The 18214-nt window shown below is 52.1% G+C and overlaps 1 protein-coding gene across 4 annotated transcripts in view; it reads right to left on the reverse strand.

Moving 5' to 3' along the window:
* DNMBP (dynamin binding protein) overlaps positions 1-18214 on the reverse strand; it is a 34078-nt gene that overhangs the window by 4768 nt on the left and 11096 nt on the right. Inside the window, exons 4-9 of one of the 4 annotated variants that reach the window (XM_066191137.1) lie at positions 15879-17813; positions 3549-3736; positions 2871-2970; positions 2212-2359; positions 1676-1693; positions 807-1006 (exon numbers count right to left, since the gene is read on the reverse strand). In XM_066191137.1, coding sequence (XP_066047234.1) covers positions 807-1006; positions 1676-1693; positions 2212-2359; positions 2871-2970; positions 3549-3736; positions 15879-17813 — 2589 coding nt within the window. Of the gene's footprint in view, positions 1-806; positions 1007-1675; positions 1694-2211; positions 2360-2870; positions 2971-3548; positions 3737-7739; positions 7810-11775; positions 13160-15878; positions 17814-18214 lie in introns of those variants that run through there. The other 3 variants (XM_066191139.1, XM_066191140.1, XM_066191138.1) reach the window with 3 other exon arrangements.

The following is an 18214-nucleotide window of genomic DNA, read 5'->3' on the forward strand; positions in this document are numbered from 1 at the left end:
TGGGTGGGGCATCCCCAACTTCTGCAGGCAGCCTGATCCAGTGCCTCACCACCCTCACTGTAAAGACTTTTTCCTTATATCTAATCTAAATTTAAATTCTCTCAGTTTAACGCCATTATCCAGTCCTATCACTACATGCCCTTGTAAAGTATTGTATCATAACCTCCCATCCAGCATGGTGCCACCAGTTTGATCTTGAGATGCCCTACAGTTTGTAGACAAACCATTCAACCTCCTCCACAGGATTATGCATAGTGCCAGCACAAAATGACATAGGAGATGGCGTAGTCCCTGGATAAACAGAAGGTATCTGTATTGCTTCTTTAGCAAAACAAGCAATCATTACAGGCAGCCTATGTCACCTCAGTTGCAGTGGAGCTATGAGGAAAGACTAAACTGTAAGATTTGCACAAACCAGGGACTTCCAAGGGAAAACAGGGAGGCTGGCCAGCAGGTATCAAAGGGAGTAATTTTCTCCCTCTGTTCAGCCCCAGGGAGGCCACACTTGGCTACTGTGTCTAGTTTTGGTGCCTGAAGGCCGTGAGAGATGTGGGAGAAGCAGAGCTCCTAATCCACGAGGAGAGCTGGGGGAGCCAGGTGGGCTGGACATGAGGAAGCAGAGGGGGATCTGCTCACAAGGGGCAGCTACTTGAAGGGCAGTTACAAAGGTGATGGGGCCAAACTCCTCTGAGCAGTGAGAGTTCCTCCATGGCTGTGGTTGTAAGCTAAGGCTCAGTGGCCAGCAGACACCAACCTCAGCACACCCATGCCTGTCTCTCTGTGCCCAGCACTGCCCAGCTCCTCACCCAGGTCCTTCCGGCGCTTGTACTCGTTGATGTTGACGTTGATTTCTTTGACTGCGAGGACAGCAGCTGTGAGTGGTGCCTTATCAGGGTGAGCCTCAGGGGTAGCACTCAGCAGCTCCATCAGCAGCAGTGGGTACCGCATCACCCTCTGCACTGGCTTGATGAGGAAGGAGCCCAGGTTAATGTAGTTTGTGCAACCCCTGGAAAGTCAGGGCAAAGGAGATGTATCAGGTGTCAGTCCAGCTCTGCCACACACATTCTGCCCCCTAAAACCAGTGCCAATCAGATCCAGAACTCCAATGCCTCTCAATCAACTGTACTCCCTAAATCAAGCCACCGTTATGTTCAAATTCATTGCATTCCTGAACTCCTGGTGCTCTCAGATCAACCCCAGGTTTCTGCTCCTCACTCACAGCAGGTGATACTACCTAGCCAGGACCAACTTCATTACCAGACCCACCATGAAATCCCACAGAGGCACAGCCTCATACTTGCCAGAGAGCCACTTGTTTCAGATGCTGTTCCACCAACCAATCGCCCAGATCTGTCCCCCAGTGCAGGACAGACTGACTGCAAGACCACAGTCACTGCAGGTCTTTCCTGGCTCCTTGGGGCTGAGGACTTCCAAATTCTGTTTCCTGCCCAAGACCTCCCCTTGCCTCATCCCTTGTGCTGCCTACCTGTGCAGCCCACCCACTGCCTCTGCTGCAATCATGCCACAAACACCCCTCTCCTCCCAGTCATGCATCCACAAGGCGCTGTTAGGGCACCACAGCATGCATCCAGCCTGTGGCAGAAGGCTAGTTACAGGGGAATGGCCAGACCAACATAGACAGACAAGCAGGGACTAAGAGGAAGTACCCACTTACCATTCACTGTACAGGCTCCTGCCAGCCCACAGAGTGCCAAAAAGCAAAGAAAAGCAAGGGTTAATGGTGCAGGTGTGCAATCCCACAGTCAGTGTCTGTGCCCTCCCAGTGAGGCTGCCAAGACAGTGGGCAGCCCCGTTCTCCCAGAGCAGTCATCGGCATTACCGGCTTCCAGGACAGTTACCTCCACAAGCTGGAGCCCTGGCACTCACTGAGCCAGGAAAAGCAGCTCCTTCCTCAGCAGCCATGGTGGCTCAGGGTTTGGGGAACAGGAGCCCTCAGTCCAGGATATGCCACCTTCTCCATGCATTGGTGGCTTCTTTGCAGATTTTAAGGGGGTCTACAGGTTTCCCAGCACATGTGCATTGAGGCACGGTGCCATTTGAACCCAGAGCCTGGTCAACTGTGCAGTGCCACTGTCAGACCCTCCCCAGCCACCACCTGAACTGTCTAAACACTGCTGACAGAGGGGCAGGGATGTTGGAAACTGATTCCCCTGTCCTAGCCTGGTGGCTGCCACAGGAAGAGGCTCAAACCTGAGGCTATCCAGCAGGTCCAAAAGTAGTTTCTGCAACTTCTCATCCTTCTCATAGGTCTCCAGCAGTGCAATGGCCTCATCGTGGTTCTGGCAATACACCCTGTAGACACTCTCCAGCTCTGCACGCTGTGTCAGGAACACTGGCCCTGCAGACAGCAGCAAGGCAGGACTTCAGTGTCTCCTGGTCCCCAGCTGCCTCCAAAAACCACTGGTGTGTCTCTTGATAAGACATCCAGTGTCCCCGTTCCACACACAGATCAAGAAGACAGTGCTACTACAGCACGCAGAACCCCTCCTCATCACGCCCCAACAGAGAGAGCTCCATCAATCCAGGTCTCCCAGGAGGAGAGACAGAGTGTTCTGTGGCTGCAGGAGCCACAGAACAAAGGCACAGGCAGCCCAAGGCATGAATGGCTCAAGCTGGCAGCACTTTGGGGCAAAGGGCCACAGATGGCCACAGGTACTGTGTCTCTGCACAGTGACCCCTGGGCAACACAGATCTCCTTGGCTTTGCTGTTGGACTGATGAGTGGCAATGGGGACCAGCAGGGACAAAGCCCAGTCCCACTGATCCTCTCCCACCATTTAAACTGTTATGGCCCGGCACCAGCAATGCCCATCCCCGCCTTCTGAGAAAAGGTAACAGCAGAATTCATACCAATGGCATCTGAAGCCTCCAAGGTGGACAGCAGCTGCTTGGAGAAGTTAATTACCATGTGGATGTTTCCAAAAAGGCCCTCAAAGTCTATGTTCTGCATCTAGTGAATGGGAAAAGAGATGTCCTGGATGGGGAACATGTCCCAGTTAGACTCAACAACCTCCCCACTGCCCTCCTGCAACCCATGAGTCCTCAGCTTCACAGCAGGCACCTGGTGCAACCTCCTCTCATCACAGTGACTCCTGTACACATTCCCTTAACCCCCAGTCCCCTTTATGTGTCCTATCACAGTGTCCTTCTCTTTCTCAGCAATTCCACCCCTGCCTCTGCTCACCTGGTTCTCTCTTTTTCCTCCCACTCAATCTGTCCCCATGCCAAGACCCCATATCTTATTTCCAATAACCAAATGAGAAACTTTTCCCGCCCCCAAAAACTCAATCTGTGGTACTTGATGAGAGATCTCTTGCTCCCAGCACGGATGAGGGTCCAGCCAGATCTCAAAGCAGATGGGCTTATTGCAACAAGTGCAGGGAGCTGTGGGAACCACCCTTCTCCCCTCAGAATAGCGTCCATTTCCTCTATGGGTTCCAGTCACCTCTGAGAACTAAATGGACTCAGTATGCTCACTCCAATCCACCAGTGCTACACCACAGCTTCCCCTCCTTTCCCAGCTCCTACCTGTGCCTGCTGCAGGGGCACCATGATCCTCTCCACACACATCTCCAGGTCTCTGATATAGTCCCGCTCTGTCTGGAGCAGTTCCTCAATAACCTTGGCCCTCTTCTCTAGCATCCTTTGCTCTGCACTCTCAGTGGTGGCCGAGGATGGCTCCAGGGATGGTGTCTGGGAGGACAGGAGAGTCATCTCTGCAAGACAGATAAGCGACATCAGCATGCTCCAGCAAGGGTGGAAGGACAGGAGACAAACGGCACCTGAACTGCTACACGTGTAACCCATGAGACTGAGAAAGAGCGCTATTGAGAGGCCAAGGGCCTTTCCAGAGGGGCCAACCCCAGGGCTGTAGGGAGACGCGGCTGCTCCCACCGCCCACCCTCGCAGCACCAGGAGCGCCGCAAAGCCCTGGCACCGGCGTGGGGAGCAACAAACCTGCTCCGCACGGTCTGCCCTGCTGCCGGCCGGGGCCTGGGTCCTCTCCCACCCCGCTCTCCAGCTCCGCGGCTCCGGGAAGCTGCGGACACGGACGGAGGGAAGCCCCTACTAGGCAATGGCGGCCGCCCCTCCCTCAGGCTGGGAACAAGGTCTCCGTTCTCCAGGCCCGGGGCATTTCCATCTCAATGGCCGCGGAGGACCCCGGGCAGCGCAGTGGTGCTGCCGCCGGCAAAGCCTGGAGCTGGAGCCCAGCCATGGGGCCGGGCAGGGCCGCCCCGCCCGCAGGGCCCGAGGCTGCGGGCCGCCCTCCTCGGCCCCGTCCAGACCCCCGCGGCCGCCTCTCCTCCTGGTTTTCTGTGCCACCTGCGGCCCCGGGCCGGCCCAGCCCCCTCCCGCTTCCATTGAGACATTTTATTCCCCCGCAGATTCCTGGGCCCCGCCGCTCTCTGCCCCACCTGCCTGCGTTTAAAGGCTGTGCCCTCGGACCGAAACCGCGGCCACAGAGCTCCCCCCCGCGCCTCCCGGGCCCGGGAGAGCCCCTCCCTGGCCACCCCTCTGAGGCCGGGAACACTCGGGTCTCTCCCCCATTGGAGGGAGCACGGAGCCCCTTGCAGCGCCAGCCTGCCTCGGGCACCGCGTTTCATGTCAATGGCTGATTCCACAAATGCGCCGTCTGCTACGGAGCCCCAGCTGCCCTCCACCAGCGGAATTTTTTTCAGAGTTGCAGACATGCCCCAGTTCAGACGTTTCTAGGAACGTCTTTGCAGGACAGGCACTTCCAGATCTCCACGTCCATGACCTCCGATGACAGCGTCCGACAACAGAGGCTCAGCCCTGCTTAATCGCAGGGACACCCAGCAGGGCTTGGGCCTTATCCTGGTACCACAGCACTGACTGTGCTCAGCCCCAGGAGACCCCCATGCTCCCACCCCCTTCTCCCCAGGTGCTGGGCAGGCTGCAAGCAGCCCCCAGCCATGCTCCGTAGGGGGATGGCAGTACCCAGCAGGGCAGCATGAAACACGGCATGGGAAAATTTGTGCCTCAGCCTAAGCATCCTGTCCGCTGCTCCCCCAGGCCGGGGTCTTCACACTGAAACAACCCGAGAAAGAAAAGACACCCAAGCTGAGACACTGACTCAGCCCATGATTATCCGAAACCCTTTCGGCCCTTCCCATTGCAGAGCAGCCACGGCAGAAAGCAGGAGCGTCTGCAGCAAACAGCAAGTTCTTACCGCTGCCTGGGCTGAGGATGAACCACTGTGCCTCTCTGCAGAAAGAACAACTTCAAAATCATTCCCAGTGCTAGCCTGGCAAATGGGAAACCCAGCAGAAACACAGATGCCCTCAATGTGGGAGGGTAGATACTCGTCTCTCTAAGATGGCATCTCTGCTGCCCTGCCTTGAAATTTAGCCTGGGGAGAGGCAAAACAACCAGCTCCATGGAGGAGGGTCCAGTGACACAACCAGCACTACATTTAGTAGGCAATCACTGGGAAGAAAAGGCCTCACTGATTCCTGTTGGCAAGTATCCTTATGACTAACCCCATCAGAGCCATCTTGGCTTTCCAGCAGGGTCCAGTGATGAACTTTATCAACTCCAATGCAGCGGGAACCTGCAAGGAGGGCCTCAGAGCAGATGCTGAGCTTAACTAGTTTTGCTCTTTGCATTTCCACAGCATCTGCATAGTCTCAGCAGCAGACTGGGCCCTGCTGCGCAAGATCCTCCACAAACACCCACAGGGATATCCCGACACACAGCACTCAGAGCCTGAACAGGATATGAGCAGAAAAATGTACAGAAGGGACAACTAAACACTAAGATAATACAGTCAGCAGGTCTTTGTGGCTCAGAGAGTTAATGAAGTAGCAACAAATGAGTTATTTTAAAGAAGGCATGGCATTTGTTTTGCAGGAGAGCAAGCTCAAGTGGGAAGGCAGCCTGGAAGAAACAGGAAGGTGTTAATTTGCAATGCAAACAGGTGTGTGAAACCCAGAGGGGGTGGGCGGGTGAGATGATACTACTGTATGGGGTGGGCTAGGAAGAATCTTGAAAATGAAGACAAGCCAAAATCACAGCTGTAAATGACCCATACAGCAGCATTTGGGAAGACAAATGGAAAAGATTGCATCTGCTTTGGTCAAAGAACAGGATTTCGTATTTAGCCCCAGGCAAAATGTCACCACATTAAGTTTTGTACAGGACACCTCAGGAGTTTACTGCACCACCCAACAACTCTGCTGTGCTTCCAGCCTTAGCCATAGCTAAATTGCAGTCACACCATGTGTTTGGCTCCAGCTCCCCAAAACAGAGCTGGGGATGCCCAGCACTGCTGGCAAATGCAGCAGATCCCCACGCTCCACCAAGCAAACCCCAGGCAAGTAAATCTAGGTCAGGCCCTTAAAGAAAGTACCCTGTGGCAAGGATTCAACCCCCACACTTGTGAGATTGCCAGCTCTGTGACACCCTTCTTTGGCAAGTCTCAAGTCCCTGCCTATGGAAGGGAAATTAAAACCTTCCCTGCACAGATTTTAAGCCCACGGTAGTCATCAGCTCAGCCTGGTTGACCTGGCACAATGCTGGCCATCAGTTCTACCCAGTTACACTGTATGACTATTTGCATGACTTTGAAAACTCATACAAATTAATTCTCCTCTGGCCTTCTTGCTCTTTCTGAAAATTTCAAGATTCCTTCAAAAACAAAGCTATATTGCAGTCAAGTCTCCTGGAATTCTTGTTTATCACTAGTCCAGCATCCTCCTTCAGCAATGAACTCAAAAGTTGTCCTACTTCTTTCCAAACACTTACAGCTCAAAATATTCAAAACTAGAATTTATTTGTAATATTTCGCTCTTATATCTGACCAATATGTATTACTTAGTGTTTGTTTCTGATGCATTTAAAACTCTCACTTTTTGTATTTCATACTGTCTCTGCTAATTGTCATGAATTTATTTTTTCCTGTTTGTCACACATTCCTGTATGTCTAATAGCAGCTCTCTCTAAATGAGGCTTATTAAGCAGTTAACTAAACCCATCAATTTCACAGCTGTGGATTTTGGTCATCTACAAAGTATATTTTAAACACATCTCCATTTTACTCCACAGATTTTCTATTTAAATGTTACCTTTCAATTCGATTCATCACGCCCATCAACTCTGGAGATGCTAAGACATCTACCACAGCTTGAATGGGCTTTGTTTGCCTGCAGGAATATGACTCGTATTTTTAATGAAGCCACCAAATTCCAATCCAGTGACAAATTCATGTTTACCCATGATACAGTTGCCAAATAGGCATTCAGAAATACATTTCCAAAAACAATGTTCTCGATCACAATTTTCGGAGATTCAGATTCTGTTCTCCTGTTTCTCCTCAGTTTGATAGTCTGAGCAGCCCCTCAGGAGCACCTGCTTTTGAGCTTTGCTAGTACCCCTGCTGAACCCATGAAAGATCCAACACCAGCTCCTAACCCGGCCCTGGCAATGAGGTGTGAAGATGGAGCACACTCCTCCTACCTCCGCCCTTCCTGGTGAGGCTGTGATTTGCTATTGCAATCTCACGGCTCATCCTGCTCCTCTGAGAAATGCCAGTCATCAACTTTCTTCCAATTAACAAAAACTTTGAATTGTTATTACCCAACCCCCTAGTGGGAGCACACATGCAATTAGCAGCTTTCCCTGCCCCGCTCTGGGAGCAGAGCTGACCCACACAAAGCCCAGATCCAAAGGGATGCGTGTCCACCACTCTGCAGGACTCACCCCGAAGTCCGCGTCGCCCCCCAGCTGCTCCTCCTCAGGGCTCACCTGGCAGCATCCCGCAGCCCGGCAGGGCTAACGCTACCTGGAGAGGGCCGTGCCGCCCACCAGCGCCGGGGACAATCCCAGGAATCGCCGGTGGAGCTGCACACAGCCGCCGGGCAAGCGCGGCCCCGGACCCACAGCTCAGCACAGTCAAGCAGTGACTCAGGACAAAACAAACCAGCTGCAAATATTTGAAGTATGTAGAGGCCAGGAGGGGAGGAGTCACTGCCGACCATGAGAGGGGAGGCGATGAAACTAGGGCAGGGAATAATTAATCTGAGCAAAAGGCTAAACTCGCTGCCAGGAGCAGGATCTGGCTGGGGTGAAAACCCTCACTCCAGACATTGGTAATACACCAGTGAGCTGAACAGGGGCGGAACAGGGATGCTTCTGCAGGGCCACTGGAGCGGCTTGGTGTCCCAAACATGTCTAATGCAGAGACTGCTCGGTTGGGATGTCTCTATGCCAGATAAGACCACAACCTTGGCCCCAAACAGCCTCTGGTTGCCCAGACAGCTCCATGGCAGTCGGTGTGTGCAGAGGATAATTCCAACCCTTGACACAGAAAAAAGTGAAGCAATATGATGGTGTAAAAGAGCTAAGCTGCTAAAGCTGAGGCAGGGCATCAACAAAAGTGTGAGCAAAACCACTGATGGACAAAACAATGAAAGCTGAAAGTTCTTTAAAAGGGTGTTTTAAATAGACAATTCAAAAAATCCGAAGAGAACAGTACTGATGAAAAATCTGTCCTGCATCTGTGCTTCAATAGAGACAGCAAATATAAATATATAAATGAACATAGAAAGCCAGATAATAGACACACCAGGAACTCTGATGCACAAAAAAATGAAAAAAAGAAAGACATCAAGAAAAATTCATGGATGGTAGAATTCAGTTTTCATCTTTTAAATGAGGAAATAAAATGCTACTTTATAATGGACCTTTATTTCCATCCAGGACAAAGGAAACCCTGCAATGACGCAATCCCACAAGTAGGCAGAGGGAGTATGATTTCTGGCAAACCTGGTAAAAAGGTAGAATTATACAATAAATTTTCTGCTTATTTCTTTCTAGAAAGAAAAAGAAAAAAAAAACCAAGAAAAAAAAGGAAAAAAACCCCCCAAAAAACCCCCAACCTTGAAAATCCACTGCCAGTGGAGTGGAGACTATCCAGAAAAGAAGGAATTTTTAAACAGGTTCTCCAGAGACTGTATTTAGTTAATCTCACATAATAAAGTAAATGGGAAAATCACTGCTGTCATGTAGAGAAGTGAGGATCAATTCAATAGGATCACAAATCAAGATGAGGTATATGAGTCACTGAGTGATCCAGGGTACCCTGAATGAGATGGAATTATTCAAACCAAGGAGGTTTGAATGGGAACAAGAAACACAGCCACATGCAGGATTGTATTCTGGACAGTAATTTTTTGCCTTGATCAGACAAAATTCAACAGGAGTTCCCTGAATGTTGCAGAGGACCACTGGGGTTTTGGACAAGGGCACAGAAGCATAGCAAGGTAAACTAGAGCTGACACCCACCCAGAATGCCTCACCCAGCTCTGAAGTCCACTGTTTTAAAAGACTCTGAACTGAAAAATGAGTGAGCACCGGAAGAATAAACACTTAAAGGTCTTCATGTGAGTCTCTGACATGGGTATGTTTAGACTCAATTCACTACAAAGAATTGAAGACTGAAGAATGACTTAATCACAGTACCTGCCTGAGAAGAATATCCATCAACTAAAAAGCTCTAATTTAGGAGAAAAAGGTCGAGGTTCAGAGCTGAATGGCAACACATTAGCATGCAAAATCTTTAAGAATGATGGTGGCTGAACAGCAAAACTATGACAGGCGGCCTCTCCTGTTGATGCATCAGGGAGCCACATCTGAGTCTTACCCCAGAAGAGCTCTAACCAAGTAGCAGCCACCCAGTTACACCATACAGAAATCTGTAAGAAATGTGATAACCCTGCTAACAGAAAAGATCATCTCTACTGGCGTGGAAGTATTCAAGGCAGGCTGGATGGGGCCCTGGGCAACCTGATCTAGTGTGTGGCATCCCTGCCCACGGCAGGTGCATTGGAACTAGGTGCCCCTCTAGTTCTCTTCCAACCCAAACCATTCTATGATTCTATGATCTCGGCTGGGGCTTTCAAGTCGCAAATTCTGTTACTCAGTGGATGGAGGAGGAACCTGTTAGAGAAGTAAACAGCATTAGAAAAAGTGCCTGGAGCACACACTGAGCAAGAACCAAAGCTGACTTTTTGCTGCCAGCTGCATAGGAGGGTGTCTGCTGCCAAGCACACTGGGAGCTCTTTTGGGGAGCTGCTCGTGGGAACTTTCATTGAGGCAGCTACAACAGCAAAGCACTGCCAAGGAGGGCTGTTGCTGGTCCAGCACTGTGCCCCAGCAGGGCAAGAAGAGGAAAGTAACAGACAATTGCAGCCAGAAAGACACCACAGGGTGCACAGACAGTGTTTGAAACACCTGGAGCTTTCATCTCTCCTGTTCTGCTGTGAGACACTGGTGCTGATGATGAGGGCATCCTGCCCTGCACCTCTCACAGCTACTCCCATGCCCCTGTGCCTGCCACAGTGGGGAAGAATCCTGTAACCCTGAAGAGCGTAGGCTTACACTTGGCATCACAGTCTGTCCCTTCAACTCTTGCAAAAGCTGGAGAAGCCAGCAATGCTCCAGCCTCCTAAGGCCTTGTGGACCATTTCCCATCCCACTTTGTTCCTGGCCTCCTCCCGGCTCCCCTGCTGCCCTTTGGACGTCTTGGCACCACAAAGCCTCTCCCTTTCCTCACCCTGGGGACACAGCTGAGCAAAGTCCCACCCTTCTGGGGTGGCGTGAGAGTGCAGAAATGCAGCCCGCACAGCCTGCTTAATCAAGTAACTCCAGAGAACAGATTTCATGCTAAGACAAAGGTAGTCACTGCCTCCAGCTTTGCCATCACTTTGGCTGTTGCACAGTTTTCCTTTCCATTTCAATCCCACTTCACAAAGATTTCACACACATGGCTATGTGGCTGGCAGAAAGGGCACAGGAATAAACAGGTTTTCAGACACATGGAAACCTGTCCATCAAGAAGGACTCCTTCTACCCCTCTGCCCAGACCCCAGCACCTTGCTGCCACTTTCCCTCCCCCCACAATAATCTTGCTACAAGCCAAGTTGCACAAATTTATCTGCAGCTGACTCTGACACAGCCACAGCGGCAACAGAATGATTTCACCCATGCCAAGACAGCCTAAGCCTCCCACTTCGGTAATTCTCCAGCTCCAGGGTGCTATTTGATGGGACTGGAAACTAGGGATGTCTTGGGGACCCAGGACACAGAGCATGCAACTGTTGTAGCACAGGCAAGGGACCACTGCAGTACTGAGGGGTGACGATGCAAGAGATTCCCACTGGTGACAGCCCCTCAACATGCAGGTGCCTGAGTATCCTGCCCAGGTGAATTGCACAACTCTGAGTACTTGCTTTCTGCATATGTCTGAGTGCTACAACAGCTTCCTCTATTTCCTGCTTTGTACGGCATGTGAAAAGCTGCCATAGTCACGCTCAGGGTGAGGAATTGGTTCCTACACACAGAATCTATTCATGATGGGTTATAAACAGGCAGTGGGAATAAGCCCAGCATGTCACCCTTTCCCTCATGAGGAACCTCCTCAAGGCCCTGAGAGAGCAGACAAACCAGGGCCACAAGTTTTAGGGTGCACCTAAAACATGCAGGAGCAACAGAAAGGACAGCCTTGAGTCTGTGCCACCTGTGCTTCCCTCCCCCCTGGGCCTCCGCAATATCCCCTACAGAGGCTGCACAGAGGGGTGATGACCATGATGCTCATTTCAGTAAGTCCCAGGGAGGAGCCTTCCTGTGAGAGCCTGTCTGCACTGGCCACCCACGTGTACCAACTCCCAGTGCTGCCCTGGTGCCAGGGCAGGGTGAAGGCACACCCAAGGGAATTGCCCACCATTTCCCTGCGTACCTTGCTTTTTCTTTGTGGTCCGCACAAACTCTGAGTGCCGCAGGACACTGGGAGCCGTCCGTCTGTAGAAGCTGTTTCGCTGCAGCACAGAGCCCACCCTGTTTGCTTCCTCGGCCTCCTGCTCCCAGACCTGGCTCCAGTCTGGCCGGCCTGTGCGTACCCTTGAGTGCTCTGCTCCACTGCTGCTCCTGGCTGGCATCCCAGGCCCTGGGGCTTCTCCTTCCAGCTCCCCACAGCCATCAGAGTCAACGACGCATGTCTCGAACTGTGTGTGGCAGGTTCCTGACCCTGGGTTCATGCTACCCGCTCCCCAGGACCTGACTGCAAATGCAGGAACTTCACCACCTCTGTCTGGACTTCTGTGGTCCATGACACGGCCTTTAGGCCTCCTGTGCCGTTCAACATCTTTTTTATCTACTTGGTCCCTGATAGCTACACGTGGCCTTTCCTGCTCTCTATATGCCCTAGGGCTTCCAGCATCTCTACACCACTTTTCCCCTTCCCTATATACTTGATTGCCTCCATCCTCTCTATACTGCCTTCTCCTCTCCCTAAACTCCCCAGAGTCCCTCTCTTGCCTGTGCCACAGTTCCTTTTTCCTATAATGTCTTCCATCCTCACTGTAGTTCCTAGGATCTCTGTAGTCCTGATACCACCTTCCCCCCTCCCTACAGTCTCCAAGGCCTCTATCCTCTCCATACTGCCTTCCTCTCTCCCTATGCTGCCCAGGTACTCTGTCCTCCCTGTTCCACCCTCCTCTTATCTCAGAACTGCAGTTTCTGTATTGAACACCCTCCCTCTCACACACCCTGTAGTTTCTGTCCTCTATATCCTGTCTTTTGCCTTCCCAAACATCGTCTGCTCTCCTGCAGTCCATGTACTGCATCTCTCCCTTCCAAAAACCTCCACAGTCTCCATTCCTGCTCTCTTGGTCCACAGAGATGTCCTCCTGTCTCCTGGAACCGTCCCAGCCACTGTCAGCTCCTCGCCTGCCCGGGTACTGCCTCCTTCTTGCCCTGGGTCTGTCGTTGCAGCCAGCCACGTCCTCTCTCCGTACAGCACAACAGTCCTCATATTCCCAGCTGAGGAGCCGCGGTTCCCGGCTCGGATCCTCCATGCAGTGTTTCCTCTAAGGAGAGGTGCACATAGTCCTGTGGGGTGTGGCGCAGGGGCCCACTCCCCTCACTCTCTGCTCCGAGCCCAACCCCAGGCTGACGCTGCTGCTCCGCTCTGCTGTCCCAAGTGAAACGCAGGTGCTGCTTCCTGAAACCAGCCAGCAAAGGCACGGGCCCAATCGCTGGCAGCCCTGGCCTCCTCCACCTGCTGCCCCAAGTAATCAGTAACCAGCCCCGAGCGAGGAGGCGAGCCAGGCTGCGCAGGCTTTCACCGCCCAAACCGGCTCCACGGCTTTGCCAAAACCTCTCCGCAGGCAGCTCTGAGGCAGGGAAGAGGAGGGCACTGGAGCATGCAGAGGCCCTGCCCAGAGACCAATGTCCTCAGGGAAGGGAAACAGGGCATGTGTGAGACCACAGGAAGCCACAAAGCAGAGGTGAGATACCAGATCTTCTACCATATCTTCTTCTTCCCACCCCTGATGGAATGGAGGAAACAACATGGTCTAGAAGAGGCTGGGCTCTGCTCCACACCTCGCTGGGGAAAACTGAGGCCTTCAGGCTGCGCCTGAGTCAACCCTGATGCTGAGCCCATCCTCTTCCCAATCCTCACCCACAGTCACACGAAGATCAGGAGAGGAACTGCTCCCTGCAAGACAGACCAGTGCCTACACAGTGCCATGCAGTCACAGCTGCACGGTTCCCTGCTCGAGGAGAAACAGCTGGTCCACCTGCTGACAGGAATGGGCTTGAAGGGATTACCTGGGTTGTGAAGTCTGGTGCCAACACACAAAATAAGTTTCCAGAAGGCTACAGAAATACGCACTCCAGTAATGCCTCTCACCGCAGGGCACAACATATTCCCAATTTTCCATGCCAAACACAAAGCTCCTACAACAAACCAAGAGACAACCACAACATGCCCTTGACAGAGAGCGTGAGAGTCTGTGGATGTCATCCATGTCTCAGGTTCTTGCAACACTTGTTAGGAATTCAGAGCCCATGCTCTCAGCTGGTAAAAGACAAGAATAAAACCAATGGACTCTCCAACTGCAGGAGGGCAAGCGCTAGTTTTGCCCCAGCCTGGTGATCAGTGAAACCCCAGTGTGCTCAAAAGACACACCAGAAAAGCAACCCGATGATTTGAAACATTTGCTGTAGAAAACCACATATTTCCTACTCTTCCTTTGGCTTCCCAAAAGATACACTGAGGGGCTGGATTTCCCACTATGAATCATTTCCCCTATAAGACTATGCCTGCCCTGCTTTGGTTGCTGGTCAAAGCTTAGTGAGAACTTTTCTGCCTCCAGGGTCTCCATGTTCCCCCAACAGTGGTAAGGCAGAGGTCATGCCTCAGGCATGCCACAAACACATTTTGCTGAGCTGATGGAACACCAAGTTACTGTTCTGCCTGCTGCAGTAGATCTGGGCCACCAACACATGCTCTCTGGCCACACTCAGATATGTCAGAAGGGACATTGACAGAGCTTGGGTAGGACACATCTTTATCACAGGGCTAGAGGGGTCTCTTGAACTGGAGAAAAATCCCCTAGGACTACTGAAAGGATACGAGCTTGGGGATGCCTCAGGATAGTGCATTGGTTCTTGCCTAAAACTTTCAGTTCCAGGAACCAACAGGTTCCACAGGATCAGTCCTCTGCCAGGAAGCAGTGTGACAGCAGGAGACATTTCCCAGCAAGATCCATCTCATCAGAAAATTTCCCTTGAGATTCAGCCTAGATTTTCCTCTTCCTACCTTCAAGTTATTTCACCTAGCTTCAAATCCTCTAGGCCTCCTTGCAAGCATCCCTTTTGCACACCACTGATGTGGAAGCTGCTTGTCACCCTCTTTTCCTGGTGCACCCATATCAGCCTTCATTCCCATATGCTCTGCCTCAGACATGATCGTGCAGCAAAGTGCCTGGGCTCCCCAGCGCTGATTAAGCAGTGGGAGGATGAAGGCAATGAAGTCAGAGTGAGTAACTCCCAGGCAGGAGTTGGCATTTCACTCCATCTCCCGCATGCAGTGCCCACATTTCCTGCACGCCGTGGGTTTCAGTAACAGAACTGCAGTGTCAGAGCTCCTGGGAGAAGTCTGGGAAGGGACTGTGGGAGAAGATGTATGTGATCCCATCTTTCCATTTGTCTACTGTAATATCAAGTATGACATAATTAACAGCACTGATCTTTACATGGCATCTTCAGGTTTCAGAGACCAAATGTGCTGATATAATCATGGGAAATTCCTCTTTCCTGAATAATTTTTTCTGGGGTGCAAGAACAAAAGTCACATTTTCAGCTACAGATATGCCACAATTGTAAGCTCTTTGTTGCTGTTACCAACAGAACAGTGCTGTTTTCTTGTCCTGGACTCCATGGATGTCAGGAGCACTGGGGCAGGCTTTACTTTTTGCCCACTAATACATCCCACTCCCAGATCAGGCTCAGTCCCCTTCTGTGCACTCCTTCTCGTATTTCTAACAAATGCCCACTGGTCTCTATCAGCACCAGAGCAGAAACCACAGGAAACCAGTGCCCTGACAGGTTGAGGGCAGTCACAGCGCAGAGGTCAATTCAAATCTCAACAGCAGGACCACCAGCAAAGCCACCCTGAAGTTGCTGCTTACTCCCCTACAGATAAGAGGGGATGAAGCAGGGAGGTTGGAACTGCAGCATCAGTGGTTTTGCTTTCCATCATGGACATACTGGAAGTGGATTAGATGAAGACTCTGGATATATGGTGGGGCTGGAAGAGGAGATTGGACAGTTGGAAGGAAAAGGGGGTGGGGGGAAGACCAGGGCAAAGGGATATCCAAAGACACCATGATTTTCCAAGGCAAAACCATGATGATTTGCACTGCAACAGTGCTTACAAAATGGTCTAAATCAAGAATTAAAGGGTATAAAAGACTGCCTTCAACAGTGTCTGTAAAACAGCAGAGGCACCGGTGCTCCTGAAGCATTCCCCATCCCATGCTGTTGTAGACTCACCTCTCAACTCCTGCAGCTCCATGCTGAGGCTCTCAATGTTGGAGTCACAGAAATCAAGGTTTTCCATGGTCTCTGCTCTCACCAGCTCATCCTGCTGCTCCTCCAGCATCAGGCTTAGCTCGGCACGGGTCTTGCTGTACGCCTCCAGATCTCGCTCCACCTCTCCAATTCTAGTCAGCAGGATGGAACTGGAGGAGGCTGATCCTGCCTGTGTCAAGTCCTCACGTCCCTCCTCCACCCGCTGCTCTGGGGTGCTGGGCTGACGCTGTGCAGGGGCCACATTTTTCCGCTGGCTGTTGGATGGAGGCCGGGGCGCAGGCCGGGAGGGTTTGACTGAGAAGGACAGAGACCTGCCTTTGGGCACAGGGCCACTCTGCATGTGCACAGCAGTTGTGGCGAGGCTGCTGGGCCGAGGAGGGGGTGGCCTCAGGGCCCTTCTCCTCTCTGCCTGCCTGGAGTGGGACACAGATTCAGGAGACCCACGGACAATGTCCTTCTCAGAGCTGTAGTCCAAGATGGAGAAGTGACGGGAGACCTTGTCCTGCTCTGCACCAGTACTTGACAGACTCTTCTCAAACTGGGCCAGCTGTTCCGTCAGTTTGGAGTCCAGGTCTGTGCAGCTGTCACCCTGCACTACAGGAGGGCAGCAGTCCCCCCAGCTCCCAGCCTGTGTGTCCAGGCCCACCTGGGTAGTTCTTAAGCTGGAACAGGGCTTGGACTTCTCCAGTGTACTGTCCATCCAACTGTCTAGGTCCTGGGACCTGCTCTGGCTCTCCTGAGATGCTGCCCAGCTATTAGGAGATGAAATTGCTTGGCTCCTACTAGGATCTTGGGGGAAGTGGGGAGCCTGCAAGGGCACAGCGGGGCTGTCTCCTTCATGCTTAGGGAGGGACTGAGTTTCTGAATTTCCTGGGGTGGCTGAAATGGTCCCCCCAGGCTCCAGCTCACCTGCTTGGCCAGGCCTGTTGCCCTGTGGGGGAGGCAGCTGAGCAGAGGGGAGAACACCATTGACTGTCTTCGTGTGATTAGAGGGGACCGAGCCCACCGCACCTTTGGGATGCGGCTCTTGGTGTCCTGTGCTGGGAAAGGCCTGGTGCTGTCTCAAGTCAGTGCCAAGAGGACCCTCTGACCTCCCTGCATTGTGAGACAAAATGGTGGCAGGCTCAGGGTATGCAGCCAAGCCATCCTCCTTTTCCCTGCTGTTTGTCCCTGGCAAAGGAGGAGCTTTAGAGCAAGTGCCTTCTGGATCTTGATGGATAGTCAATCTACAACTGCCTCCACCTTGCAGATCCCCAGCATTCACCTCTTCCCTGCAAGTCTCAGAGGCTTCCAGCCTCACAAATCTGTGTGGAAAGATGCCACGTTTTCCTCTCAGCTCTCCCTCCAGCCAGCCATCCTCCAGAATGCCTACAATCCGAATCCTGTCACCTACATCAAAATCCAGTTCCTTGGACTCCAGGGCTTGGAACTGATAGAGGGCAACACCGTAAGTACTCCCTGGCTCTTTGTCATCTTGGGGGGGCATCTCTACTGTCCCATTGGTGTCACAAGTCCCTGTGGGCTCTGGATCCACTGAGGTTCCTGGTGCTCGCAGAGGAGTAAGCAGTTCCACAAAACCCTCTGGGAAGATGCCCCTGCATCCTCTGAGCTCACCCTCAAACCAGCCAGGCTCTGGAACACCAACAATGTTGATCACATCCCCTTCCCTGAAGTCCAGTTCCTCCTCCAGCTGAGCAGACAGGTCCATCAGGGCCCGGGCTTGGCCCAATGAGTAGGCAGGCACCTCCAGTAGAGTGCTCTGGGACAGCTGACGTCTCTGAACTGAAAGGCACAGCTCCCTCACACATGATGAGGGGAAAAAGCCCTTGGAACCCCAGCTGCTTCGGCCCTGGAGCCAGCTGGAGGCCAGGGACCCCCCCAGGATCACCAAGTCTCCTGCAGAGAATGAGACACACCAGTTCAAAACTGCTCTCATTATTGCTTCCCAACTCTTATTCCTGCCTCCCCGTGTTCCCTCCTGGCTGCGGGTGAGGACTGGCACTCTGTCAGAGCACAGTGCATGCTGGGGATGCACACAAGCACAGGATGGGATTAAGACATGAAATATCAGCTGCCTCTTGTACATCTAAGATACACAGTTTGGCTGCCAAGCTGTGCAGGTGCATTAAAGCTTTCATTCTCCTCCAAATGCAAGTCTAAGATTTGGAGATTAGAGGTCAGTTAAAAGGTGGTTGTAAATTTACAATGATCAGGTGATGCCAATTTTTGGAGTTTCATGAGTAATGACAGATCATGAGAAACTGGTATCAACGTGGCAAAAGCCTAGAGGACCATGG

Source organism: Chamaea fasciata, unplaced genomic scaffold (assembly GCF_029207755.1).
Source record: "Chamaea fasciata isolate MVZ Bird 193981 ecotype frontalis unplaced genomic scaffold, bChaFas1.0.hap1 SCAF_9, whole genome shotgun sequence".
NCBI classification, from domain to species: Eukaryota; Metazoa; Chordata; class Aves; order Passeriformes; family Sylviidae; genus Chamaea; species Chamaea fasciata.